At 41.5% G+C, this 27904-nt stretch overlaps 1 protein-coding gene across 1 annotated transcript; it reads right to left on the reverse strand.

Annotated features, from left to right (window-relative positions):
* Positions 1-61: 61 nt before the first annotated feature.
* LOC134631806 (EMILIN-1-A-like) lies at positions 62-27814 on the reverse strand. Its single transcript, XM_063480364.1, has 15 exons — positions 27336-27814; positions 12324-12449; positions 11993-12240; positions 10648-10883; positions 10346-10519; positions 9608-10256; positions 9270-9439; positions 8175-8508; positions 6621-6845; positions 6291-6536; positions 5215-5406; positions 3461-3586; positions 2799-2816; positions 2527-2661; positions 62-2130 (listed from the first exon to the last, which is right to left on the reverse strand). The coding sequence occupies exons 1-15, from the start codon at positions 27470-27472 to the stop codon at positions 1808-1810; spliced, it is 3339 nt and encodes a 1112-aa protein (XP_063336434.1). The 5' UTR covers positions 27473-27814; the 3' UTR covers positions 62-1807.
* Positions 27815-27904: the final 90 nt, after the last annotated feature.

Below are 27904 nucleotides of genomic sequence, written 5' to 3' on the forward strand. Positions count from 1 at the left end.
CTGTTGTTTACTGACAGTTAATGCTGTTTACTGAAATAACATTTAGACTGCAGGACTCGTTAATAGTAATTCTTTATTTTTACAAGTGGTGTTACTCTCTTTACTTAAGTACAGTACAATGTGGTATTATTACTTAGTAAAGGATCAAAATATTTCTTCCACCACTGTGCTTTTATGGTATTTCTTGACAGTAAGAAAATACGGAGTATTTCCAACCTTTAACGTTTGTCCATAAATGTGAAATTCTGTGATAAATATTTGTTAGAACATAAAAATTACAATAAAAACAAGAAAAAGTGCTGTTTAATATGAAAACATTCACAATGTGAACTCATCTCAGTTAAAATCCACACAGATTGAAAATAGATAGACATTCTGCTGTTAGAAAGCATCAGAGCAAAAAAGCTTTCTTTGGTTTTCTTTCATCGTATGTAAAGTCACAACGTCTCATGTTGCCAAGACGACCACTGACCTGTGAGGGTAGGGCACGGGGGTGGCGATATATCCCACCATCAGTAATAACAGATACCCAAAGATTCACCAGTCACAAGTTCAATAACAGGCACAGCTGTACGGAAAAGTCTGAGCAGTTTGTTTCTCGTTTCTCTATAATTAAGAATTTTGCATGTTAAGAGGCTTATTTTCAGTCATTGTTTTGTTCCTTTTAAGCACTAACTCTACCTGGTTGCAGCAATGAAAAATATATTTCAAAGAGAGTGCTAGAAAAATTTCCGTTTTCCATTTTTTATTTTCGCCCATCTTAAGGTAACAGCACGTATCCTTTCATTTTCTGGGGGATGAAATTTTTCAATTTCCACTTAAAAATGATGAAGATCAAGAAAAAGAATCATCAGCACATCTGCTCAACAGAAAAGACGACGGAAACCCCCATCAGGGGGCAGGAGTGAAGGCTCATAAATCACTATTCAGCACTAAACATCATCCTCGTGGAAAACCTGACCCACCACCTGATTACATCTGTCAGCATCTAATGCCTGCAGAGCAACATCTGGATAAGACGGAGCGGTTGTGGCAGGAAGCGCTTCACAGGGGGAGTGGACTGAGTGGTGGGTACGAGTAACAGTGCATTAACATTTAAAGTCATGCTCATTTGCCCAGAAGGGGGCTTACATTTGATAAACATCCACTTTATCTCAACATCTACCGCTCTAATGATCATTAACTGATATCTTTAATAGCATTTTTGTGACTTCACAAACTTTCTGTAGCACCGCCCTCAGTACAAACTTTATGTGGCAGCCAATCATCTATAAATCATCAGAATGCTTGTTCACATTATTGCTGTAATGAGCTCTGCGGCCTATAGAGGGCACTAACAGCACGTTACACGGTTAAATCTGGAACTCTTCACCACATGCGTCGGTGTGTTTCCAGAGGCTTTCTAGTAGGAGGAAGCAGGTCTGGCAGGCATCAGCTTATCCTGGTTTACAGGGACGTCGGTTCTCACAGTGCTGCTCTGAGGTCAGACCATGTGACTACATCAGATCAGCTGACTGGGTTTATAGTAAATCCACTCTGGCATCCACATGAGAGGTGACGTAAAGCCTCCTCTGAAGAAAATGTTTTCTGTGCAGTCTGTGTGATCTGTTTAAAACACGTTATACTGATGCTGAAATCAACCAAGAAGCTTCATCGAAAAACACTCTGTCATCAGTTCTCGATCACTCCCAAATTAGGAAGTGACATCATACTTTATGGACCCGTCTCCTGTGGGTTTGTCATGAATCTTAAACAGCGCTGTTCAGGTCCTCAGGCCTTTTTGTTCACCATAAATCGATATAAATGCTCACTTGTCTTCATACAGCAGCATGCCGTTGAAGATGGTGAGCGGCTCCACAGAGTGAGCCAGTTTGCCCATCACCAGGTCGATGCACACCGTGTCCTGAGTCTGCAGAGGCAGAATGATGCTGAAGACGGCCAGAGAGCCCGGGTTAACTTTAGCCTCAGCCACGGGGTTGTTCTCCAGGCCCTCGGGCTGATAGCCTCCAGAGTCCACGCGGGCCATGCCGTAGTTCGACTTTGACAGGACTGCCTCGATCTTTTCGTTCCTATGACCTGTCAGGACGGCGCTGAAGTAGTAATTTCCATCTACAGGTGCAGTGAAGATACCTGCAGGGAACCGGTTCACAGTATATTAAAGCAGAGATCAACCAGGAAATGTATGCATTAGTTTAATATGTAACAGGTTGTTTTTTTTACATTCATTAAGCTGCAGATGGCTTCAGTTCTGATCAAAACTAGGAAAGGTTACATTTTTCAAAACTGTTTCTAAACTGGAGTTCAGTGATCTTCAAACAACATCCTAATTTTTGACCTTTAAATATATCACTTTACTTCAGTTATTACAAACAGGAAGTAAATATGGACATAAAATAACATTTTATGTCTTTATATTTATAGGTTAATTATCAACATCAACACAATGCCAGGAGAAGATTACAGTCTGAACTCTTAACCCTGTGATTAGTAGACAACCTGCTGATGCAAGCCTCTGTTCGTGCTCACCTGTTCTCGGGTTGTAGAAATTTCCTTCGTTGACAAAGACCTTGTCAAAGACGATGGTTCCTGCTCTGTCCATGGGGGCAGTTAAAGCAGCAGAGAACGACAATTTGGGGATTTGAGCATCAGCGCCAGGAAGGCCTGAGAAGATACAAAGACACAGTGAGACACACACACAGCTCTGCAGAGAGAAACAAACAAAAGCCAGATCACAGTGAAAATACTGCACACAACTGTTCTTCTACTTCAGTCGGTTCTTCTCTTAATTAAAGACGTACCTGTTTCCCCTTTGGGACCTGCAAGAAACCAGAGGACATGTTTAGTGGAATAATAAAAAGGCGCAACAATAAAACCCAAAGCAACCAGTTAACAGTGTGTTTAACTTCAAATAGAAGTGAGAAAGGAAATGAACAACAGAAACATGCCGGCTGTTTGCTTTGCTGAAGATGAACATCAGCCTCCAATGATGCCTCTGACTTCCTCCAGAATTTTCAGGTTACAGTAAAACAAATGTTACGTCCAAAATGCTGACTTAACTAATTTTATTACATGCAAATTGTCCGTGCAATTTTGATACATAAGTACTTGATGGTAAATTTAAATTTACTTGATTGGTGCCCATTCAGTTTATACCAAACCCATTTTTCCTCATGATAATTTGTTTGTATAAATAAACATTTGATTTGATATACTTTTTATTATTTTATATATTTCAGTTGCTTTTTGCTCAAAATGACCTCTTACTGTTTACTAAGGGTGAAAATCATTGTTTTTGAGTGTAGTGAGCTTTTAGCCTGTACTTTTAATGTGAAAAAACAAACAGGAAGTAGTGAAAAAAGTATGATTTTACGTATGTAAGCTGTCTTAGTAATAGCTTTACTCACGACTTTTAGTCTTCCTGTATATCACACACTCTATAAATGTAAAATATCCATCTCACCAGGTGGGCCAATTTCTCCTTGTGGTCCTGGATATCCAGAGGGCCCTGGGAGGCCAGGCAGCCCATTGAAGCCTCGTTCTCCTGGGTGTCCTTGAGGTCCTTGAGGTCCTGGTGGGCCTGGTGGGCCTGTGCAATGACACAAACCGTCAGCTTTGTTGTAACATTTTAGTCATCCTGAAATTTTAGACTTCTACTGGACTTGACTGGATATGAAGCCAACAGACTTTAAAATGTTAGAAAGCTTCATTATATTCACCCAGTAATTCAAGCGCAATCATTCGTTACTGTTCATTAAGTTCACTGGAGAAGGGGAAGCTGAAGGGTTTAGTTTCAAAACAGTTCTTTACAGCTCACCTGGATCTATGGCATTAATATTTAATAACACGGAACAACAGACGACACACTGAAGACAAAATCTGCAGGTTTAGTTCAAGCTGTTGTTTGTTGGCTGCTGATGCATCATCAAACAGATCCACAGTGAAATAAAATAAATGTTACGAGTTACAAAGTGCAATAATAAAGTTCTACTGCTCTGTCTATAAAAGTAAAAATAAAACCTTGCAGCCTCTTCCAACCTAGCAATCTTTCCTTCAAGGTCCTCTCCTTGAGCAGCCGTGCACCGCCTCCAACATGACTGCTATTTTTAGATTTCACAGCAACCCTTCAACCTGAATTTTATTTGGGGAAAAGAGGATGAAGTCATAGGCAAATAGGGTAGGTGGTGGGCAAAACTCACTGTACCTTCTGCCTTCTTGGGCGCTACACAAAGTCAATTCACAACATTACAGATGAACTCTGCTTTGGAGGTTTCACTCTGGGGGATAAATTCATGTGTGCTCTCTAAATGCGTTCAATGTGAAATTGCACTAGGAATGAGGTCAAAATGAGCCTTCAGGAGGAAAATTTAAAAATAGAAGCTGAGCAGGAAGTGGTCCAGAGGTGCAGAAGGAGGTGACCTTTGAAGGAAAAGATGCCAGATTTAAGTTTTTATTTTTTCATACGTGGAGCTGTGGATACTATTATTATTAGTTTTCACAATCCAGGCGCATATTCCAAGTGGAAACAGAGAACAACAAACAACATGTACATCTGACAAACTCTGGAGTTTCCTCTAGATCTGATGACATCACAAACTCCCTTTTAGCTTTGCAGTTAGTGAGTAAATGAGAGCATTCAAACCTCTGCTGAGCAGTGCCGGGCCTAGAAAACAAAATAATGCACCATGAACACACTTTCTCACAGTTTTGGCTTACGTGCGTTGTTTTTTTCTGAATGATTATTGTGAAACCCTCCAGTTTATTCTGAGTACTGCTTGATTCGTCCTGCAGAGGGCAGAAAGTTACTGAAAACGTTTACTGTACTTCAGGAAATTCATCAAACGTCTCTGACAAATATCTTTGCGTTTCATATTAATAGCATAACTGAGCAGCTCATCCTGTACACTTACTTTCACATGTGGTAAACTGTAGTAAACACTGAGAAGCTTCACCTTTCATCAGTCTATCTATATCAGATATCCTTGTGAGGATTTCAGCACATCAGGATGTTAATAAATGTCTAATCTAAGAGATCTAAGTCTGTCTGAGAGCACTGTTGTAATGATTGGTGGTCCCCAAGACAAAGTCAGTACATCAAGCCAATAAAAACCCTGCAACCCTCTTTTCATGTTATTCAGATCAGAGCGGAGCTGTGCTGAGAAATCACACTGTAGCTGAAAACCCCCCCAAACAGAATCAGAGGAAGGAGCAACTCACCCGTCAGGTCCTGCTCTGACAAACTCTGCAGGTCTCTGGAGACCTGGTTCAAGCTCGAGTTCAGGTTCTTCACTCTGCTGTGGATGTCGTCCTGGCCGTTCTGGATAAAGTCCAGCAGACCTCCATGACGGATAACGGTGTCATTCAGACCAGAAACACACGTCCACAAACTCGAAACGTGTTTGTTCAGTCCTAAACACGGAAAACATCAAAACACCAAAATCAGCACGAGGAACATATGTTCTTCTTTCTCGTGTAACATGACACACTGGGTACGCGGCAGTACCCTCAACTTTTTCCTCACGTCATCCAGTTGAAGACGTCAGGACAGAAAAAACACAGTGAAAGATATTTCCAGAGAAATGAGAAGCTCACTTTCTCTGAATTCCAGCTGAAGAACTCACTTTCTGACCACAGCAACACAGCTGGAGCACAGCTGCATCAGCTGTCGGTCCGCAGCACGAGTTTTTACTTGGAGTTTTTATTTGCACATATTGGGCACTGTAGTGTCCCAGTAAGGACACGGTGCCAGCACAGTGTTGTAAATATATCCTGCAACATGTAAGTACATAGAGTGTACACAAAGATGAACTACTGTTACATCCGTCTGGTTTATTATGGTTAGCAAAAAGTAGTTACTTTAATTAGCGGAAGTGATAACTAGCAGACAGGTAAACATTCTAGCTGACCACCTGCAACTCAGAGTAGTATCTATACCAGGGAAAGATGGAGTAAATATCCTTTCTAACAGATACACGGGTTAGAAAAAAAACAACATAATCTCCTCTTCCTGAATTATTGTCCTGCTTATTCACAAAGCAAGTCTACATGGGAAAACAATTTCTTATGAACGATGAAACTGTTTTTATTTTTCCTTGATTGATTTCTATTTTTACCCGATTTCAATATGTTCTCCATGTTCATTCATCTGAACCTCAGTGAGGCACGGAGACACCGGCACACATGTTGTGTTTGTTACCAGCTCAAATACAAATTTGCATGTCCAAGATGAAAACACATGATAGGCTTTTTAAAGGAAGAGTAAACATAGACATGACCATCAAAATGAAGCATACCTTCCTTGATTTTGAGGATGGAGTCAGAGACCCCATCCAGCCGTCCGCAAACTCCCTCCAGCTTCGACAGCCTCTTCTCAAGCCCGTCCCCAGACCTCTTACAGTCTCCCATCTCAAGCACTGTACTCTCAAATCGCCGAATGTCCCTGTCCATCTTATCCAGACGTTTCCGGTTGTCTTCGATGTGCTCTGTCAGCTCCTGCTGGACTTTGTCTATCTCAGAGATGATCTTATCCTTAGTATTTCCTGTCAGGATTTAGAGGGTGACAGAGTGAACACTACCTGGAGGCATTTAATGCAAAGCTATGTTTGTTCCCGAGCTCGGCTCACCGAGGTCCGTGATGACGCTGTCGTGTTTCTGCACCGTGTGCTCCAGACCCTTCAGGGTGTCGTTGATGGAGCTGAAGGTGAGGATGACATTGGACAGTTCGCCCTGCAGCGTTTTCAGGTGGTTATTGTTGATGCCTTCAATCACGCTATGGCCGTCTAAAGGCTTCGCAGGATCCAGCTGCCCACTGTTGTCATCTGTGCCACCAGGTCTAGCATGATCAACACCTATTGGGGATTGAATTTGCCTATGAATTAAGTGTTCAAGTGGTAAAAACAAAAATATATATTTAATTAAACTTTGCTTTACAGGATTTTTTTCCCCCTTAAAATATGTTGATGCTTGAAAAAAGCAGTATCAGAAATGACTGTATTTTGGTCAGGTAGCATCGATCTTTCCACTCAGGAGCTCACAGCAGCTCCACCATCAGAGCGAACCATGCAAATAACATGTCTTCAGAGGCAAATAAAAGAGGCTTCTAATGCAGGATGCCCTGGTGCATAACTGCAGTTTAACAAGTTGAAATAAGAAGATGCATTTCATCTTTGTAGATTATTCGAATGCAGATGATTCGACATAGCTCAAACACACGTCGGATCATCTCCTCTCTACAGTTCTGAATCCTCTTAATTCATCTTTTATTTAGTTAGCTGTAGTTTTCGCACTGAAACAGCAGAGCTTGGCCACATAATGAAAAGACTCCAGAATATTCCTTCTGCAGACTCATCTCTGCGGTCACAGGATTACGAATACGGGGGTGGAAATCAGTTTTGGATGTGACTGTGCTGTAGACGGTTTCAAGATGCAGTGCTAAAAATCACAGCGGGGAATAAATGTTTATATTTTTATATCTCCACCAGGGATAGAAATAATTTAACACAGGGACAGAAATGTAGTGAGGAAAATCCCCCATTCCACCCAGCAAATCCCCGAGTATTACATCAGAAGAAACTTTGAGCAGACATAATAGACTAATAGAAGCTGTTACCACTTTACTCCATTTACTTTATTACTGAGATCCGTTCTAAAATTCATGGACATCCTGTTAGAGCTCTGTCTGCCCTGTGTGAAAAACAGACAATTAAAACTGCCCACAGGATTCTCCAAGATCCCTCACATATTTTACATTCTGTGTTTGAGTGGCTCCCATCTGGGTCCAGGATTTAGGACACGGAGAAAGAGAGGCACTGTTTCCCTACAGCGGTCCAGACTTTGAACTGGTACATCCCTACCAGTTCTTTTATAACTGAACAGCTCACTGTACCTGAACTGTGATCAGTTATTTTAGATCACATTTACATTATTTATTTATTTATTTATTACATTTATGTTTGTTTGATGTTTTGTGTCTCATGTGATGTTCTCTGTTCCTTTTTAATCTCTTATTTGGGTATAAATACTGTGTTTTTAAAAAGTTGAATGCCTATTCCTATAACAGCTTTTGCTTATAAAATTAAAAAGCTATTCCAAAAGTTTGACACTGAACTGAAGACAGTGACAATATTGTCTGAAATAAAGGAGATGAACTTAAGTTTAAAAAAAAAAATAGATCTGACCTGTGGTCATGTCCGGGTTGCTCTTACATTGGTTGGTGCACCTCCTGACATCATCCCTCAGAACACTGACTTCACTCTGCAGGTCTGAGCACATCTGGAAGCAGCTGTCTCCCTCTGAGTCCAGTCTGTTCTGGATTCTGTCGATGTGGTTCTGAATATTTGATAGTGCATTCTGGGAATAATTCTTCATCTTCTGCAGCTCTTCCTCCACCTTCCCGCACAGCTCGCAGTCCTCACCCAGCATCTCCACCACCGTCACGATTCGGTTAAAGTGTTCTCCGTGATCACCAGTCAGGGCTTTGATTTTACCGACGTCATCGGTCAGATCCAAAACCTGGTTATTGATTTAAATATTAACAATTGAGATGACTGCATAGTCACAAAATCTGAGCTTCTTTGACACAAAAGTCAGTTTATAATCCACACATCACAGTTTTAATTTAAGTGTGTTGATTAATATTGCAAACTTTGTGAAATAAGATTAAAACATCCAACCAAGCAGCAACTTTTAGGAATAAAAAAACAACACAAAATAAAATCTGCCAAGAAACTGCAGTTCCTAGAAATGGCCACTGGAGGCAATGTTAAAGTTCCCAACTCTACAGCAGAAAAACATGTCTACAGCCTGGTTTGATAAGTAGTGTCAGTCTATACAGCTAGCTTACTTCTTCGTAACATCTCTGTGGGGTGTTTTTTTAATGAATAACCATTTGAAAGTTTAAAGTTATACAGCATTTTGGGTGGGACCGCTTCAACTAGCACAGAAATGCTAACAGGTGACCGTGAAAGCTAGCTGTCTGCTAAACTTCATGTCAGCTCATTGAGGTCACTAAACCCACCCTCTCAATCCTGTTAGAGCTGTTGGTGCCTTTTGGAGCTTTTAAAATAACATTATTTTGAATAATAAGACTTTCTGTTGCACATCAAGAGTCTTTGAGTTATTGTGAAAAATGATTTTCTTTGGCTCAGGAGTCCAATCTAGTCGATGCGCTATAGTGTTAAGGTGTTTATACAGAGGACATTTATTTGAACATGTAAGGAATTCTTAATCTGTCCTGTAATTATCTGTTGTGCTGAGCCAGATGTGTGACCCACCTTGTCATACAGAGAGTCTCCGGACATCGACAGGTCTTTGAGTCGAGTGTTGAAATGTCGAATCTGATCCTCGTTAGCCACCACTCTCCACTCCAGAGACTTCTTTGTTGAATTGTCTCTTTCTCCTCCCGTTCCCGGTAATCCTCCCCCGGTACCTCCCCAGCGTCCTCCTCCCCCTGTACTTCCTCCTCCTCCTCCTCCTCCGGCTCCCCACGTCCCACCTCCATTTCCTTCTCCTGTTGATCCACCCCCTCCTGCTCCCCAACTTCCACCTCCATATCCCCCGTCACCTCTCCCTCTTCCTTCTCCTCCTCCTCCTTGTTCAGACACTACAGAGCCACACTTCTCCAGCCTCCAGTTCATTTGGGAGGTGGTGTTTTCTAGTTTCGACAGCCGCTTGTCATGATCACTTATGCTGTCCTTGACCTGCTCCACGTCCAGCTCCACGTCTGTGATCCTGTCGGCCTGGTCATCAAACCGCTCCAGAAACACGGACCTCAGCTCGCCCAGTTCTCTGTGGAAGTAGTCTTTCACATCGTTCTCTAGGTATGTGCAGCTCTCTTCAGTTTTCTGCATAGTGCTGTTGACCCGTCGCTCCAGATCCTTCAGTCGGTTGTTCAGGCGTTCCTCTGTTACCACGGCATCCCTACCACGCCCGCCGGTTTCACCGCCAACAGGTAACCCTTGTCCTCTGGACCCAGTGTTTTCGCTGCTACTGGTGCCACCTTGTCCACTGAGCTCCCTGTCCAGGCGGTTCTGCAGAATATCAAAGTTCTCAGAGGCCGTGCTGATCTTGCGTTCAGCATCAGTTACGCGGTCTTGGAGGTCACTGATGATGTCGCAACATCCCTGCGAACGCACTACCTCCCGCCGCAGCCCGTCCAGGCTCTGCCGATACTGGGCGTCCATGGCGTTCATCTGCTTCTCCAGAGCTCGAATCCTCTCACGGTCCTGCTGCTGCTGTTTGCGCAGATCCTCCACGCCGGCCTGAAAACATCCAGCAGTGAATTTAATCTTACTGAAAGACACCGGCTAGAAAGATTTTGGAATATCGGCTTATTAAAGTTGTCTGATACTTGGCAGGAGGAGCAGGACAGCGACACTCTCCTCTCCAGCTCGCTCAGGATCTCCTCCTTCAGTGAGTTCAGCCGTCCTTCACTTAACGATCCTCCAGACACACCTCCCTCCAACTCATTACCTTTCCCGTTTACCAGGTGGTTGTTGATGCTGACCAGGGTTTTATCGTGAGCCTGTTGAAGGTGATACAGTTTCTGATTAAAACACCAGCACAAACACAAACAGCATAAAACATATTTTCCTGTTTTAGCTTCTTTACTCAGTCCACATAACCTCCCAGTAAAGCTGAAAACCAGCTCACCTGTGTGCGGTTGTCCAGCTGGTCCAGTTTGGTCTGAATGCTGTGAATCGTCTCTTTAATCTCGGGCTGAGCGGCATCCGCAGGGTTTCTTCCTCCTGAGCTTCCTCCACCAAATCCATTCCTGCCGCCCTCCTCCTGTAAGCGCTCATTCATGGTGCTCATGGTGGACTGAAGGTCCTGGAGATTTTTTGTAAGACTGCGGATCTTCTCCTCCAGCTGTCTCATCTTCTCGTTGTCTGCTCGTTAAGGAAAGAAATGAAGCAGCGGTTACAGAAACTCTTAATAAAATAAAAGAGTTTCTCTCTTATTTCCATTTTTATCATTCTTTAGAATAGACAGAATCCTGTCACAGCACCAAGAGACACTTTCAGTCATTCATAGTTTTTATTTCACACATTAAACAAACAGCTGCTAAGAATTTCCAGCAGTAGCTTCCTGACAGCAGTCACCACTGTCACACACAACCAGCTGCTTCTTTTACACAAATGCAAGCTTTGGTTTGGTTTCACACTTCTCACTTCTCTTGGAAATAGATGCTTCTGCATGAAGATATCATATCATAAGTCTTTTACTGACTACAGTGGTTTGCAAAAGTATTCGGCCCCCTTGAACTTGAATTGCACGTGAAAGACCAATACAACGTGTACACCACTTTGTATTGGTCTTTCACGTGGAATTCCAATAAAATTGATTCATATTTGTGGCTGTAATGTGACAAAATGTGGAAAAGTTCAAGGGGTTCGAATACTTTTGCAAGCCACTGTAATTAGATGATGGTGTTTCACTGGCAAAGCTAGTGCCCCTGTTTGAAAAACAAAGGAGACGTGTGATCAGCACTATGCTACTGAGAACCGAGTTTTCTCCTTTTTGCGAGCAGCTTTTAGCCGTTTGGTTGAATAGTGATTGATTTACGAAGTGAACTGGCTCTCACCAGAAGAAGTGAGCAAAGGCTGCAGATTAGCTTTGATCTACTAATATCGGATGCTACTGTTTGCTGCAGTTTGCTGATGATTACTGAGATGACAGCAAAGAGAGAAAATAAAGAACGATTCAGTGCATGATTGAGTTCCTGCTTCAGCTCTGGTTTTTATTGAGTCCATCTGGGTCTGGTGTCGAATGTTACGCCGTGTTAGATCCTAAGAACAAGGAGAATCTCACTGGGAATTCTCATAAAAGGAATCACCGCTGGTTTTTAAAGTGTCTACATTCAGTCCCATCTCATGGTGCAGCAGATGGACTGAGGATGTGCGTCTTTGTCTTCATGCACTCCAGCCACAGCTTTTCTTTAAACTGCCGAACTTCATGTTCTCACATGAATAAAAAAACAAAATGAAAATCCACTTACCCGCGTTTCCTCCAGACTGTCCAGATCCAGAACTGCCTCCCCCATAACTATGCCCTCCTCCACCTTGTCCACTGGTCGTCCCCCCTCCCTGTCCGGGCTGAGGTCTGGTGGTGGATATCTGAGTCCCTACTCCACCAGCTGGACCAATGTTGCAGTCTGCTCCACTGTAACCATGGCAACATTTCCAGTCCATCTCTGTCACCATTTTGTAGGCGACTTTGTAGCGCGGCCTCATGTAGGTCCGATAACTGCAGAGAACCAGGATGAGCGCAAACTGATGACTCTGATTCACACACTATGTGTGTGTGTGTGAGTGTGTGTGTGTACTCACACCACCACCCGGCTGCACTGTCCACTCCCCCAGCTGCAGGGATGATAGTCAGGCTTCACGTAGGTTTCAACTCCATCCTCAACCACACAACTCACCGTCTTTGTGACCACAAACGCACACCAGTTCCTGTTAGACGCACAAATATAACAGCAGAATCACAAAATGAGACAATCCCAAGTTAAACGCAGTAAACGTAAAAGCCAGAATAATCATGTGTTTGATTTGAAACTTCTAACATATATGATCATCAACCCAAATCTCAGTAATATAAAACCTATACAAAAAAAAAAAAATCAGTACAATTCAGTTCAAAATCTTTTTTTAAAACGTTGCTAGTTCATCTCAACGGGCTTTACAGGGAGGGAACCCCCAACATCTGACAGTCCCCTATTATACACACCCCTGCCCACTTAGCAACAGTTGGGAGGAAGAACTCCCTTTTATCAGGAAGAGATGTCGAGTAGAACCCGGCTCACAACCTGCTGGGGTCGGGGTGGGAAGGACAAGAGAACAAAGAGGAGCGCAGAGAGATCACAAACAACAATCAGGACAGAATACAAAACTCAGGAGTGAGAAGACAAAAGTCAGTGACATGCAGTAGTGGATGTAACAGATGAGTAGAGATGGAGAAAAGCTCAGTGAATCACGATAAGTTCCTCAGCAGCCTGAGCCTATAGCAGGATAAGGGAGGGTTCAGTATCACCCGATCCAGCCCTGACTATGAGCTTTATCAAAAAGATCTGAAAGCAGAGATGTCTGTCTCCTGAACCCAAACTGGGAGCTGGTCCCACAGGAGAGGAGCCTGATCTCTGTTTTACTTCTGGAAACTCTAGAAACCAAAACGAAGCTCACACTCTGAGAGTGAAGTGCTATGACATCCTTAAGACCTCACAGCACATAACACAGTGTTACACTTTCATGCATAAATGCTCTGTTTAACAGTAAACCCACAAGCAGTATCTTAATAGAGCTTTGTAAAGGAGGTACTACACGTAATATTAAACCCGTGATTTGGGCAACTGTTAATGAAAGCAAAATCTTACTGCCAACATGAGCAATGCAACATCAAAAGCATAAAAATAACATGCACTCCCTTGAAATACCGTTATCATAAAATAAAATAAAGGTAAACGTTCCTAAATGTCATGGTTTAGAGAACTCAAGTCAGGCATATAACAAAAAGTGAGCCTTTAATTCAGACTGAACACAAAGTAACAAAGTCCAAAATTTGAAACCATCAAAAATCCCCAAACCAACAACAGCAGATATGCTGACGAGCAGAAGAAAGGACTGTGTAAAAGCATAGGGGTGATTAGATGACTGGAGACCGGAGGCACAGCTCAACACAGAGTCAGAAAAATCTGACAGAGCAAGGAAGTAAAACCAACACAGGAAACAGACGATAACTAACCTTTAAAGTTAAACTGGGATCCAAAAGTCACACACTATACATGGAAATGAGAAGATTCACATAAAACATGAAAACAGAGACAAGAGAATGCTGGAGGACGAAGACACAGAAAGATAAGACAACGACAGAGGAACAGATAGGGAAGACACAAACCAGAAGCTGGTAGCCAAAATGCCACAGAAACTCAAATAACACAGCAAGAACTAAAGCTCAAAATTATTAGAATGATAATGAAACAAAACAGGAATCACAAACTCTATAAGGCTATAATTAAAAACTACAATTTCATGCTGGAGGGTTTGTGAATCCAAACAGAAACCAAAACCACCACGACAGTAATGTGACGATCAGATAATCAGTTTTTGGCTTCTTTAAGTTAAACTTAAAATGTTAGTTTGAGTAATGGTCGAATATTTTCTTGACCAAGTTCTTTCAGCTAACAAACTAAAATATCTCTTAATAATATTTCTATATATTTCTGCAATATTTCTTACAGATAGTGTTGGATAAGATGCTGGTGATGATCAGATAAATTAAGTGATGATATTTGATGTTTTTATCTAGATAAACTAATTAAATTGTGTGCATTCCCCACAAAAGCATAAAAGTATTTTCATATATTTTATATCCAAGCATATGATAAACGAATAGTTTCTCTTTCAGCTGCGTACACTTGCCACTCACACACACACACACACACACACACACACACACACATACTGGTTTATATCAAGCAGGTCTTTGTAACCTCACGTCTTTACAAGCGTGTCTTTAAAACTGAGACATGTTTCAGGAGGCAGAGTGGGTTGCCCACTAATCACAGGGTTGGCAGTTTAAACCCAATCTAGCCCAACCACATGCATGGCAGCTCTGCCACCATGACTATGGGAGCAAATGGGTGAAAGAGAAAAACTTTGAAAAACTGTTAACTTCACACTGGTGGCGTATGTAAATGGACAACATTTAAAAAGTGCAAACATAATGACCTATAAAAGGAAAACTTTCCAATCACTTTCCTTTGGTAACTTCATTCATACTTCAAATATACCCAAGCCCTGTGACCTCTTACTGTTTGAGCTACAGAGGAGTTTTTGATATATTATGTTGCCTTATTCGACTATACTTTGATGTTAGTGTTCTCATTGCACCGCTGAGGGTGGATTACTCTTTTTGTTTCTGAAGGAACCTTTTTTTTTTAGTTTTTTTCACTTGGTCAGCTGCAGCATCGAGGCTTAACCACAAACATCTGTTTAAGGTCGAGCGAGGTCAGCACTGAGCATGTGCAGATGTTTCTTGATGGTTGTGGTGCAGCACGGTAGCAGACTATTCTAAAACAAACTATCTTTAAACCTGCACACTGAGTAACCTGTGAAGCGTCTCGTTTTTTTCCTGCACGGCTGACTTCCCACTGTTTAAGGACTTTTATTTTGAAAATACAGCTTTCTCCCATAGATCCATTTATTTTGAAGGCTACGGTTGACTCTGCGGTCTGCATTCTTGGCCATCTCGACTGATTGAAAACATGTGAAGCGAAGCTGAAAAACCATCAAATGAAAATGTGAGTGCTGCCGCTCAAACACCTGCAGACCCTCTGAAGAATATAAACACGTCGGATCGCTTTCTGTCTGTTTCTGTTCCCATGCGGGTTATAAGTCAAACATCCTGCCCAGCATCTGACAGCTTCAGTCATCGAATCCAATGACACGCTCATTGTTCACATGGCATTGTGGGTAAAAACTCATGACAAGTTAAGCGCGTGGTGCTGATGTCATTAGTGTGTGGTGGCGATGAGTTTCCATCCGTCTCGTTCATGTCGGATCAGCAGCAGAAAGACTCTCTGTGTTGTGTGTTTGCGTGTAATTAGGTTGAATTGTTGTCTCCGGAATCCAGAACGATGAGCAGAAACAATCTTCTCATGAACCATAATCATGCTGTTTTACTGCTGAGGTTGCATTCGTTGAAATATTTATACTTTATAGAGGACATAAAGAGGGGACTCAATATACACCAAATATATAAAAGGTAACGCAAAGTGCTTTAAATGCAAAGCAGGCAGGTCTGTATGTCAGTGAAATGAGATGTAGTCATAATCATAATCACAATGAGATATCCAAATGTAAAGAGGGATAAACAGAATACAATCTGATCCGTTTAATGTGTAATTTAAATATTCTATCATTCATTCAGTGTAACTACGAGAAAGAAATGACCTCCACCTTCACCATACGAGGTGCAATGAAAGAGCCGAATGATTCCACCCGCGAGAGCAAAAACCTAAACAGATCCTTCGAGGTCGCCTCTTTGAGCACCTCCTTTGTGCTGCTGTTTTTGGATTGCTCACTTGCACATACTTGCACACGCAGCTTTGTGGTTTTGCTACGAACCCAAACTTGCACAGTTTTGGTTTTGCTTTGATTTCTCTTTTGATGACAGTTGTTGAAAAGCCCCACAATGTGGTTCCGGGCTTCTTTGTTATTCTTGCCTTGAGATTTGGACACAGATGGTGACAGTGTCATCGCAGCGAGACTTTCCACTGTATTGTTCTTACTAAGCACCGGTGTAGAACTCTGTATTCCCATCTCCATCGCATTTCTGAGCTAAAAAGCTATCCTGGAGCTGAGTGTAGGTAAAATCAGGCATTTTTCTCTGATGCTATCTCACATTACAGGTTAAACATATCAATCCATTTTTTTGTCTTTTGAGGCCAAACTGCACACCATATTGAAATATGCCAGGTGTTGGTGAGGAAAAAAACTATTTTGTGCTGTGAAATTTTGTTACCTTTGGAATTTTTCATAGACACAACTAAAGAAACAGGATGTGACAGGCTGCTAGCTGTTTGTTGTCAGTTCATCACTTGAGTTAGAAGCCCCTTTTTATGAGTTAAGTGGCTTAACTAACAAACAAACAAAACAAAAAGTTCACTGAAAATGGTAACGTACAAGGACCGGACTGTAAATGAGCGAAAAGGCAGCCAGTGCCCAAAGAAAAACTTTGAAAGGCGTCAGGAAAGGCAGGAAAGGAATTGCTAAAGAAACTAAATATAAAGGACTTTTACACAGTACTGTCTGAAACCTGCTGAGGGGAAGCTAACTCATATCAGCTCAGCTATTATGTTACAGCAGTGCAAGCTGTGTCACTCTGCCCAATGAATTTACATGTCTTCAGTTGATGATTGTGTATAAATGCATATTTATGCTTGACCTTAATCTGATGCTAAGTCTTCAAGTCTTCACTCCTGGAACTGCAGCTACTAGAAGATAAGATTTTAAGCTCTGATTAGGTTGTTTATCAGAGAGACTATTTAATGAGTTAAATTAAGTTAGTTATCTTCATGTCTTGTTGAGCAGGATGTGAGACAGTATCAGACCTGTGTGACAACAATGTGAAGCTTTGAAAGTTTCAGTGTATGCAGTCTAATGCCTTTCTCATGCTAGAAAGCGGAGCGCTGATTGAAGTCGACGGCATCCGGTGGATTCATGTTGTATGTGAGCGTGCACAGAGCTGGAGAGTTAACAGATAGCGCTATCACAGATGGTGGTTATCTGAGTGCCGTTTTAGGATTTGTTGAGCCAGCCAAGTTTGGCTATGTCAAACTTTCCTTAAGAACTAGTCTCATCACACAAAAGCACCAAACTTACAGACAAGTTCTCGGTAGATGAACATATTGCTAAAACAAAAAAACGTGGAAGCTCTCTGAACCCTGGCCAGAAAAAATGGGCTGTTATGTAATTCTAAAAATATGTGTTTATTTTCTTATTTACACTTCTGTATTTGTACGACATTATTAATTAGTGTATGGGAACACAACAGATGGTGCATGTCTATCTGATTCACTGTTAAAGAATTCTGGCGAGAATAAATAAATAAACCACATCAGTAAGAAAGACAGTCATCTTCTTAAATGTCAAATCTGAGACACTGTTTAACATTGTGGTTTACAATAACAAGATCCTGATGGTGACTATTATTGCAGTAAGATTCTATCAGCAGATATAAGTTCACAGAGGGCATTTAAATAAATGTTACACAGCAGAAGTCTGTATGAATACGTTTTATTGAAAGTTTGAGTTGCAAACATACTCATATATCAATCTTAAATCGGACGAAAGGGAATTTGAGTCACTTGGGGAATGATAAAACACAGCTTCCCTTGTTTGGACATTTTCAAGTTGAAATTAAAAAACATTGAACATACAGACAAAAACACCAGACAAACTGTTAACCCCCCACCCACAATAAAAAAACATGTAATGTTAAAGGCATGAGTGACGCCAGCACACAAACCCAACCCAAACTAAATATTTCCTGCACGTCTACAGTCGACTCGGAGATTCGACTGTATTTAAATATTGCAAAGATGAATAAAGCTTCAGATTTCTCACTGCACAGAATATTCCCATCTTTACAAGAAGACGTAAAGCCGAGGAAGAGACAAAGGCTCCTTTCACCAACTGACAGCCAATCAGAGAGCGTCACAGTAACAGTGACCTAAAGTTAAAGCGGTGCTGCTGACATGTTTTCAGTCAGTGTGAGCACGACTCCTCACAGTAAGTTTATACTATCAGCAATGATCAGAATTAAAACAGCATGTGACCTTTGACCTACAGCAGGCTGAAAGCAGGACAGAGTTAAGTGGAGGCTGATAAGGGAAAACGCTGCCCCTGACAGAGTTTCTCTTAAAACAGAAACAACACCTTCTAAAAACACAACGGGCCTGACTTGGCTGATTTATGGTTACATTGAAAATAAATAAATAAAATAAAAATATAAGATAAGCAGGAAACATGAGCCTCACATCCATTCCTCTGATCAGTTAATAGCTCGATCCATCCATCCATCGATCCATCCATCCATTATCTTAATCACTTTATCCAATTCAGTGTTGGAGGGGGCTGGAGTCTATCCCACTGGGTAAAAGGTGGTGTACACCCTGGACAGATCGGCAGTGTATTGCAGAGCTAAATTGTAGCATGATCCATCTATCCATCCATCAGTCCATCAATCCATCCATCCATCCATCCTCTCCATCCATCCATTTTCTTAATCACTTCATCCAATTCAGTGTTGCAGGGGGTTGGGGTCTATCCCACTGGGTAAAAGGTGGTGTACACCCTGGACAGATCGGCGGTGTATTGCAGGGCTAAATGGCAACACCAACGGAATCTTGTCCGAACATTTCTACAGATAAATTTTCATGTTTTTCATCACGTTTTATCTCCACACTGCCGAAAAAAACAACTGCAGCCTCCACAGCTAACTTTGAACCACAGAGTCCACAGAGAAAAGCAGAGACACACACACACACACACACACACACACACACACACACACACACACACACACACACACACACACACACACACACACACACAGAATGATGTCACATTCTACGGAAATGAGTAATTCGGGTGTTTTTTCTCTCCGTTTTTTCCAGTTTTTTGCTGATGACATCAGAGCTGTTGCTGCCAAAAGGAGGGGGCTGAATGTGTGCGCGTGTCTGTGTGTTGCAATTTGTGCAAATGTTAAAGGATTTACAGCTGGACCTTTGCCTTATTTTAGCTTTAGCCCAGAGAGTTTTTCTTTAAACTTGTGAAAGACCTCAGTCTTCATTGTCCCAGAGGATGACACAGAAAGAGAAAGTGGGGAAAGTTTACAGAAGAGTCCTTAGTTTTTCATCGTGAATGTGCAGATTTCCTCTGGAAACTCATATTTGTCCTGCCATGGAAAAACTTGCCAGAATACATGCCCTAAAAGGGAATTTGGTTACTGCCTATGACAATGGTCAAGATGAGTGGTTGCAGCTGGATGTACGCTTCTGACAGGCTCTGTGTGATCACAAATGATTGTGTGTGATCAATTTAAACGTGCAGTCACATGTGTTAATCAACAACAGCAGTATACTGCCTCTGCCAAGGCTGAAAATCCCCTCCACGCCACACATGAGCTGATTTCTTGGATCCAGATAATATTATTTTAAGAACATCAAGATGATGTCCCTGTTTTTTCTTATTTCAATGTGACATTTATTTATGAACATATTACACAAAATGACAACTTTTACTAATCCATGCATGACTTTTGAATAATCTGGATAACAAGCAAACCAATTACATCATTGCCTTGTTGAAGGTAATCATAAATCATTATAGCATATGTCCATTTACTATGTGAGAAATCAGGGGCTGTAAATCAGACTGCTTGGTTGAAATAAATACAACAGCCAATCATCAATCAATACCATGGTTCATCTCAACTATCCCCAGTAAGATCTCCATTAAGACTTCAGTTACAGTAATTAGAAATTCAGGTGAGACTCTGTGTGATAAACACATGCTCACAATATTAACGGCCAAACTGTGGCTCTGATTGGTTCATCGTGAATCTAAGGTGATCCAGACATATTTGCTCCAACTGTTAGGCGAGTCAGCAGAAGGTAAATCCCCACAGTATGAGGAAGAAGTGGTAGCCGTGGGTTTTAGCACTTCTAGTTAATCTCATCTGATCTGATACCAAGTAAATACAGGCCCAGTACTGCCAATACCAATACTGATACCAATACTTTCAGCTTTTAAAGGCAGCTTATTTAGTGGAGATCAATCTAAGATTAATTGTAATCAACTTGTAAATTCTGAACTGACTTTAATGACCACAATGATTTAATACAATAAAACAAACTTTTCAGCTTTTGGTGTATTTTGAAACAGGGTTTTATTTTAAAGCTGGCAGGTAAATGTGCCCGTCTTTAAAGCACTGGGTCACCTCCTGTTGTTAAATGTGCTGTAGGCTTTTAAATAAAGAAAGAAAATTTAAAAAAGCCAAGAATGTGACACTCAACACTATCAGTCAACACTTTTATTTTTAACAGTGCATGTTTGAGATATATTTTTTCATCTTAAAAAAAATAATTATTTAACACAATTTGGTGGGCGACATGCATAGAAACAAAGCATTGATCCTATCACGCTAGCATCGATATCAATACCTGCGTTGGGTTCGATACTTTCGATATTTGGATCGATCCACCCATCGATTTAGTTCTAGTATCTTATCACATTATCACTGCATTCATAGAATGAATCTGAACAGTTTGGCTCTGTTAGTTTGTAAATGACTTTTAATGACCTATTTTGGTTAAAGGGTGTATATATGTCTTTAAATCATAGCACTCTTTTTAAAAATAGTAGAAGGATTTAATACAGTGCAAAAGTGAGGTTATGGAAGTGTGGTTAGTTGCTGTTAATTACCACGAAGAGCTAAACTACCAAGGATAAGGACGGATTATGGCTTAGTGCACATATAAATTAGAGTGCAGCTGAAACATTCCTGTCAGGGCTGGATATTACAACCACATTTCAGAAATAGTTGGGATGCTGTGCACAATTTCCAACAGCTTTTCACGGGCTGCAAAAGTTGTGCGGCGCTAAAAGAAAATATGTGCTAGAACATCTCAAAGTTAATAAGGTCAACTAGTAACATGACTGTGCATAAAAAAGAGCATCTCAGAGAGGCTGAATCTGTCAGAAACAAAGACGGGAAGGATTTTAACAGCGCGGTATTGGTGACATTCACATGTGTGAAGGCCCTGTTAATGCTGAACAATATATAGCATGAAGAGCAATATGGTTCAGAGAAGGGCTTTCTTATTTCAGCAAGAGGATGGAAAACTATATTCCACAAGTTTTCCAACACTATGGTTTTGTAATAAAAGAATCTGGGTGCTAAATTGGCCCTCCTGCAGTCCAGACCCGTCACCCATTGAAAACAGATGGAGCATTATAAAATGAAAAGTACGACAAAGGAGGTCCTGTTGAACAACTGAAATCCTAGCAAGAATGGGAAAACATCTGGCTTCTAAAACAGCAGTTGGTCTCTCAGCTCCCAAAAGCATGCAGTGTTTTTTTTGTTTTTTTTAAAGAAGAGATGATGCAACACGCCGTTAAACGTGCTTCTGTCACAGCTTCTTTGGAAAAGTGTTGCATTAAATATACAAATGAGCATGCATCATTCAAAAACACAACAACACTACATATGCTGTCTTTGTGCCACATATGGTTACCAAACACATACTTCCATTGGGTAAAAAAGCTTCTTATTACTTTCATTTCTTGTGATTTTTGACTGTTTGCTTGGAATTTAACTGAACTTAGGACTAAAACGCAGACGGACTTTTTCTAAAGCTTCAAGCTTTTGGAAAAAGCCGATAACAACAGTCCCAGAAAGTAACAAAAATCCAACCAAGCAGACAGCCACAGGGAACACGGAGCACAGGAAGCTGATGGAGGACTAGAGAAGATAAAGAGATGATCCGACTAAGGGAAATACAAGGCTGTCAAACACAGGTGAAAGGGGACACAGCAAACAATCACAAAGAAGAGGAAAGGAAAGCAGGAAGTAAAAAGAGGAAAACTGATTCTCAGAGCAATGCAAACAGTGAGAAAGACTGAAGAACAACTAAGCATGATGACAGAGACCCGCAAACACGGAACGCACAAGAAGAAAACACAACAAAGACAACAAGAAACTGACAGAAACCACACAAACCAGAACCCTGCAGTGGTTTCATATGCCGCTCATGTTTATTCATGACCACATTACTACACTCCCACACCTATAGTGGTAAAAATCTGAATAAACATCTGTATGTGTCATTTAAGTATTTAATAAATAAACAGTGATTGTGCAGCTTCTAATGAGAGCAGTGATCTCAGCACTGATAGAAAACCTGAAACACTTTAAAGTCACTGATCAGTCAAATATTAATATCAGTTTAGTTTACTACCACAAAAAACCCACTGATGTTCCATTCATGTGCTCATTTTATCCCCAACTGAAACACACTTGATTTATGAGCTCCACATGCTGACTCGCTGATCACATCTCTGGTACTGATTAATGAAGATTGAGTTATCAGCACTGATAATAGATTACAGCAGTCAGGATTACAGTAATCTGGCAGTCAGAGCTGATGTCACTAGGATGGTTTTTATGAAGCACAACGCTAAACACAAAGTCTTCAGTGTACAGAGTTTAGCTTGAATCTCTGAGCTCAAATCTTGCGGACAGGATGTCCGGACGTCTGTCTCAGAGCTGCTCAGATCAGTCTCAGCTGTTTCCCCTCTTTTTAAAATTTTTTTTAGATTCCCAATGCTCCTTGACACTGCTCGCTTTCTGGCTTTTCGTCGTCTATAAATCTGCTGAGTGAAACAAACAGAGATGTATAAATCTACACATCTCTGCAAAGATGCACAAGTAAAAGCAAAAGTAAAACTTGGTATGAAGGACGATGGAGGGGAAACTGGAGCTCAGGCAGATGTCGTGTTATCTCTGCATCTGTAGGTCAGTGAATGCTGCTCGTGTCAGGACAGACGCCACCTCTGACCTTTTTATTCCTGCCTCGGAGTGGGTTGGTTTAATTTCTGCCCCCGTGCATCTCAGCTCTACAGGCCGGACAGAAAAGAAGCTGATTTATCAGGTTTACAAACTCCACAGGAGAGATTCAGAGTTTGCGCTTCACGTTGGTATTTTTTTAGCAGCCGACATCAAACTGAGGGTTTAACTGCCTGTTTCGCTGGGCGGAATGCTTTTTACTGTGCTCTATTGTGTGTTTATTGCACTTTTATGTGGTGTATTGTGTGTTTAGTTTTATAGTGTTTCAGCTTACAGGACTGACCCCAGTAAAAAGTTCACCAAATCGGAGCTTCATACTCAACACTACTTTCACCTCGCTGAGCGGATCCTCTGATTCCCGTGGAAGAAAATGACTTTAAGAAGAAGAGGAAGACGCTAACACGTGAGCTTTCAGGCAGCCGTGACATCTGAGTCAGGATCGCTCCAGATGGAAACTTATTTATCCTTTTTCCATTAGTCCTGGAGACACTTGTGTGAGCTGCTAACACTCACGGACCATGAAACCATGCTGACAGTTAAATAAACAGTTCACCTGGAAGACGAAAAACATTTGAAAACAGGAATCCTGCAGCTCGAGGCAGATTAGATTTAAGACCTCTTTAACACCCCTCAGAATTAAATTTAAGACCAGCTCTCCTGCAAGTAAGATTTAGGAATGAGAAAGTGACATCATCCCACAGATATGTTTGTTTTTCTATGATTTCGTCGAAGCTCTTAGCATCCACAATAAGCTGATGGATTCCAGACTATGGTTTAAATATTAAAAAACATGGTTTTAAATCCAAAAACAAACTATAAATGTTGTTGCTTCTCCCATTGTGATCTGTGTCATTAATGCAAGGCACTTTCTGATAATTATAGCTATTACAAATCATTTAGAGATTTTAATTTCACTGATAAAAAATACTCATAGAATTCAACTTTTCCCACATCTTCAAATGTTGATTTAAGACATTTTAGAAAAAAACGAAGGCGTCTTTTTTTTAGCTGAATGAATTCACTCAGCTTTATGACTATTTAAGAATCCACGGGAAACCTGCCCAGCTGCTCAGTTCATAACTAAAGTGAAATAGGATTGAGCAGAAAGACTTCTTCACCCTTCTCCTGCTTCATTAGTTGTTTTTCCATCCAAAATTTTCTCCCTCAAGAAGTTTTTTTTCAGGGAGCTGAAATTTTCCTTCAGAGTATTGTTTGTCTGCATTTCCACTCCACTGAACACAAAAGATCTGGCAGAATGAGTCCAGTGACGTAGCGAGAGCTGCTTTTAAACACCAGACTTTAGAAGAACGTCGTTAGCAGGCTACATCTCAGCTGTCTCTCTTTGTTGTTGTGCGACTGCTTTGGTTACAAAAGCTAGCAGTGTGGCACCTGGTGCTGGATTAGTTTTTAAAAAAAATAATACAGCTTTAAAATGATAAAACATATGACTTCTTTTTAAGCCCACTCAGCCACAAATGTTTGCCTCGATCTCTCTTCCACTTTCCTTGGTTAGTAACACTATCCCCACCAATGACAAAATATTTCAGCAATTATTGTTTTCACATCAAGCGCCAGTGTTAAAAATCAATCTTTCTACTCACTCTTTTGATTGATATTTATGTATATAAACAACACTCTGATGTGGAAAGTGTTACATATGACATTTGTTGTGCTCACACTCTCCAACTTTAACTGATGAGCATCAAGATCCAACTCAAGAACCCACAACAAGTGGGTACGCCTTCCTCCACTGACCCTAAAACGAGTGGGGAGGTTACCATCATACAAAATGGCTCAATGATACACATGAAAAACAGACAAGGGCCCCAGTGTCACACCTGCAGGTTATTATCCACTAAAATTCATGCAAATGCAGTTGTGGATGTGGTTTGAGGTTCCAGGAGCTCCTGTGAAGGGGTGCAGTGGTATAAAAAACTCTTCTCCACACTAGAAGAGATTCACATTGACCAAAAACTACTGGAAGTCAATGTCATGTCACGAACTGTTCTCAACTTCCAGGTGATTGAATCCTCTGCCAATGAGAGCGCAGGACACCGACTCACATCAGCTGCTGATTGACAAAAAACCTGTCCGAGTCTGGAATGTCCATCAGCCATCACCTTTGTGTTGCTTTCACTGTGAACGCGGCTCAAAGAAGCTCAGTTTAAAGTCCTGCCACACTTAAACCCAGCATCATCTTCACACACACTGACCACGAAGAGCCTCACACACACTCAGGGCACATACTCGGAACTATTTAAAGCACAGCTGTCAGCATGCATGTGCGTGAAGTGACAGTCAGCAGCTCTGTGAGGATGTGCCAGTTAAACCTCTCTGCCAGGAAGGTCACGAAAGGCACGGCTGTATAAACCACACATAAAGTGTTATTTATAAAGGAAGTATGTGTAGTGAGAATGTGCATAGAGTGGCCTTTTTTAGGGCGAGTTCAGCCTGATATGGTGAAGTTGAAATGAAAATGAGGCGAGACAGAATTTTGCCTAAAAAGTTTATTAATAGCTTTTATTTATGTGTTCTGTGCAGCTGTGTTTAATGGCCATGTGTAAGGATGGATGCTCTGATGCTATTTTGTCCCTTGTTTACCGTCCTATCCTCAGAATTTACAGAGACGGTATCCACTTCTTCCTTCAGTAGTTATTTTGTTCCCTTTGGTATTCCATACCTGATGCCGCCAAATAAAACACTTCCTTTTATCACTTTTTCGACAAGTGTGACAGTTTCTAATCATTGTGTTTTTGATTGACATGTCTGATAACGTGCGGTAGAAACATCCATCCATGAATGGAGATGAGAGTGGAAATGAAGCACAGTGACTGAGATCATCACAGAAGCACTATGACAACAATGTGTGTAAATGGCTTTTAAGATTTAAAGAAAGGAAAGTGTTTCCAGCCTCTGGGGCTGAAAAATGAAGGCAAAGTGACAAAGACTGCAGTTCCTCTAATGACCACTTGAGGCTGACTCCTAAAGCGAGTCGACCCATTGCCTTGGATTTTAAAAAAAGACTTTAAAACAGAAATAAACAGGATACAAAAAACATCTTTAGGCTGTAAAGCTATTTTCCCTGTTTGTGATAACTGTTTGGGGGGTTATTTTTTTTTTAACAAGATGACACATTTGAACCATGTTAATGCTTAAAGTTGACATTATTATAACCCCGGAAGCTTTGAGTATCAGGTGGATGGAGAGAAAGCAGGCCAGTGCTTCACCTCAGCTACTCAGAGCCACTGAACAAACTTTGTGACTGTTTTTGAAGGCTTTTGGTGCATTTAAAATCCAATAATAAGACAGCCAATCAAAGAGGATTGTGCTCCACCTCAAGAGAGTGAACTTCTAATATTTTATTTTTATGCTCCGTAGACTTAATTACCTATATCTGTGTGATGTAGTTGCACCCATACTGTCTTTACGTATGCAGCTTGCTAGCTTTAGCTGATAACTCCACTCCACCCTAAATGTGGTCACTTCTGTGTCCAAAACACCAACACGGCGATCGTAAACCAGTGGGTGATGTCAGTTTGTTTGCACATCTCTGCCTTTGTGGATACACAGTGTTAGCAGTGATGACGCTATAGAGTTTGATTTCCTCATGCATGTCAGTTTATATTCAAGTTAAACACTTTTTTCCTGTGAAAACAGAAAACGGATGAAGGTGGAAAGAAATTCAGAAACTGCTTTGAACTTGTTTGTCATCTGAAGCAGTGACTGTAATGAAAGGATGGGAGAAAGAGACAGAATGAAGCTGTCATTAAACGTCTGTGCAAATTAAATGTTTTAATTCCAAACATCTCAGATGTCTAAACCAAACATTTCACAGAGACATGTCATAAACAGAAAATTAAGTTATACATCAGCTTACACTAAACTTCAGGTGCTCATTGACCTGAAATATCAAAAACACACTTAAATTCACCTTTAATTCCAGCTGTTACTATAGAAACAATGTAAAAAGAGGTGCATGATGTCATGGGATCCTCTGACATCAGCAGAGGGGTTCACTCTTAAATATCAGACCTGCAGAACTGAACCAGGAATCAAACTAGCAACCTGTAAGCACTTCCTGTCAGAGTAAAACACACACACAAAACTCCTCTGTGGTGAGGTCATAACACCTTGACGTCACCACCTTCTCCTTCATTTCCAACCTCATCATCATCACCATCACCATCCTTTCCGTGCACGTGTCATCTTACCTGTGCCTGCTGGCAGCGCGGGCTCCGTGCGCGTGTCCATTGGTGTACAGGTTGTAGGACTGTCGCAGCGGGAACGCGCCTTTGGCGTGTCCGCAGGTCCAAAGCACGAGCAGCAACAGTAGCGGGAGCGCGGCCATCCCTCCGATCAATACGCGATCAATACAGAGTATCGATACTTTATCGGAGTCTAATCAGCTTCCTCAGCTGGAAGGGAAGACTCCCATCTCCATGGAAACGCCACAAAAAAAAGTTTCCTCAGAAGTTCGTCAGTCCCACCGACCCATGGTCCGGACCCGATCAGACCTGAAGACCTGAGGCCGAGCCCAGTCCCCCTTGGCCCTCTGCGGGTCCCGCTGCTCCCAGCCTTTAATCCGCCTTTAATGCCACTTTAATCCGGCTCGGCGCGGTCCAGGCTGGCCCATCAGAACTTTCCTTGAGAAACAAAGAGAAGAAAACGTTGCGACAGACTGAACCGAGACCAGCTGCTCCTCCTCTTCATCACACCGCCCCACCGAACTGTCTCCGCCCCTGCCGGAGGAGAAACCAGACCCGCACCCACACCTGAACCA

The sequence above is a fragment of the Pelmatolapia mariae genome, linkage group LG1, assembly GCF_036321145.2.
Source record: "Pelmatolapia mariae isolate MD_Pm_ZW linkage group LG1, Pm_UMD_F_2, whole genome shotgun sequence".
Classification (NCBI taxonomy): domain Eukaryota; kingdom Metazoa; phylum Chordata; class Actinopteri; order Cichliformes; family Cichlidae; genus Pelmatolapia; species Pelmatolapia mariae.

Bases quoted from the DNA above. Each gene is read 5' to 3' on its own strand.
- LOC134631806 (XM_063480364.1), bottom strand. From the start codon at position 27,472: ATGGCCGCGCTCCCGCTACTGTTGCTGCTCGTGCTTTGGACCTGCGGA. The intron at 12,241-12,323 runs GTGAGTACACAC...GGTTCTCTGCAG, and splicing joins CAGTGCAGCCGGGTGGTGGT to TTATCGGACCTACATGAGGC. The intron at 5,407-6,290 runs GTATGCTTCATT...TTCCGTGTTTAG, and splicing joins CATCCTCAAAATCAAGGAAG to GACTGAACAAACACGTTTCG.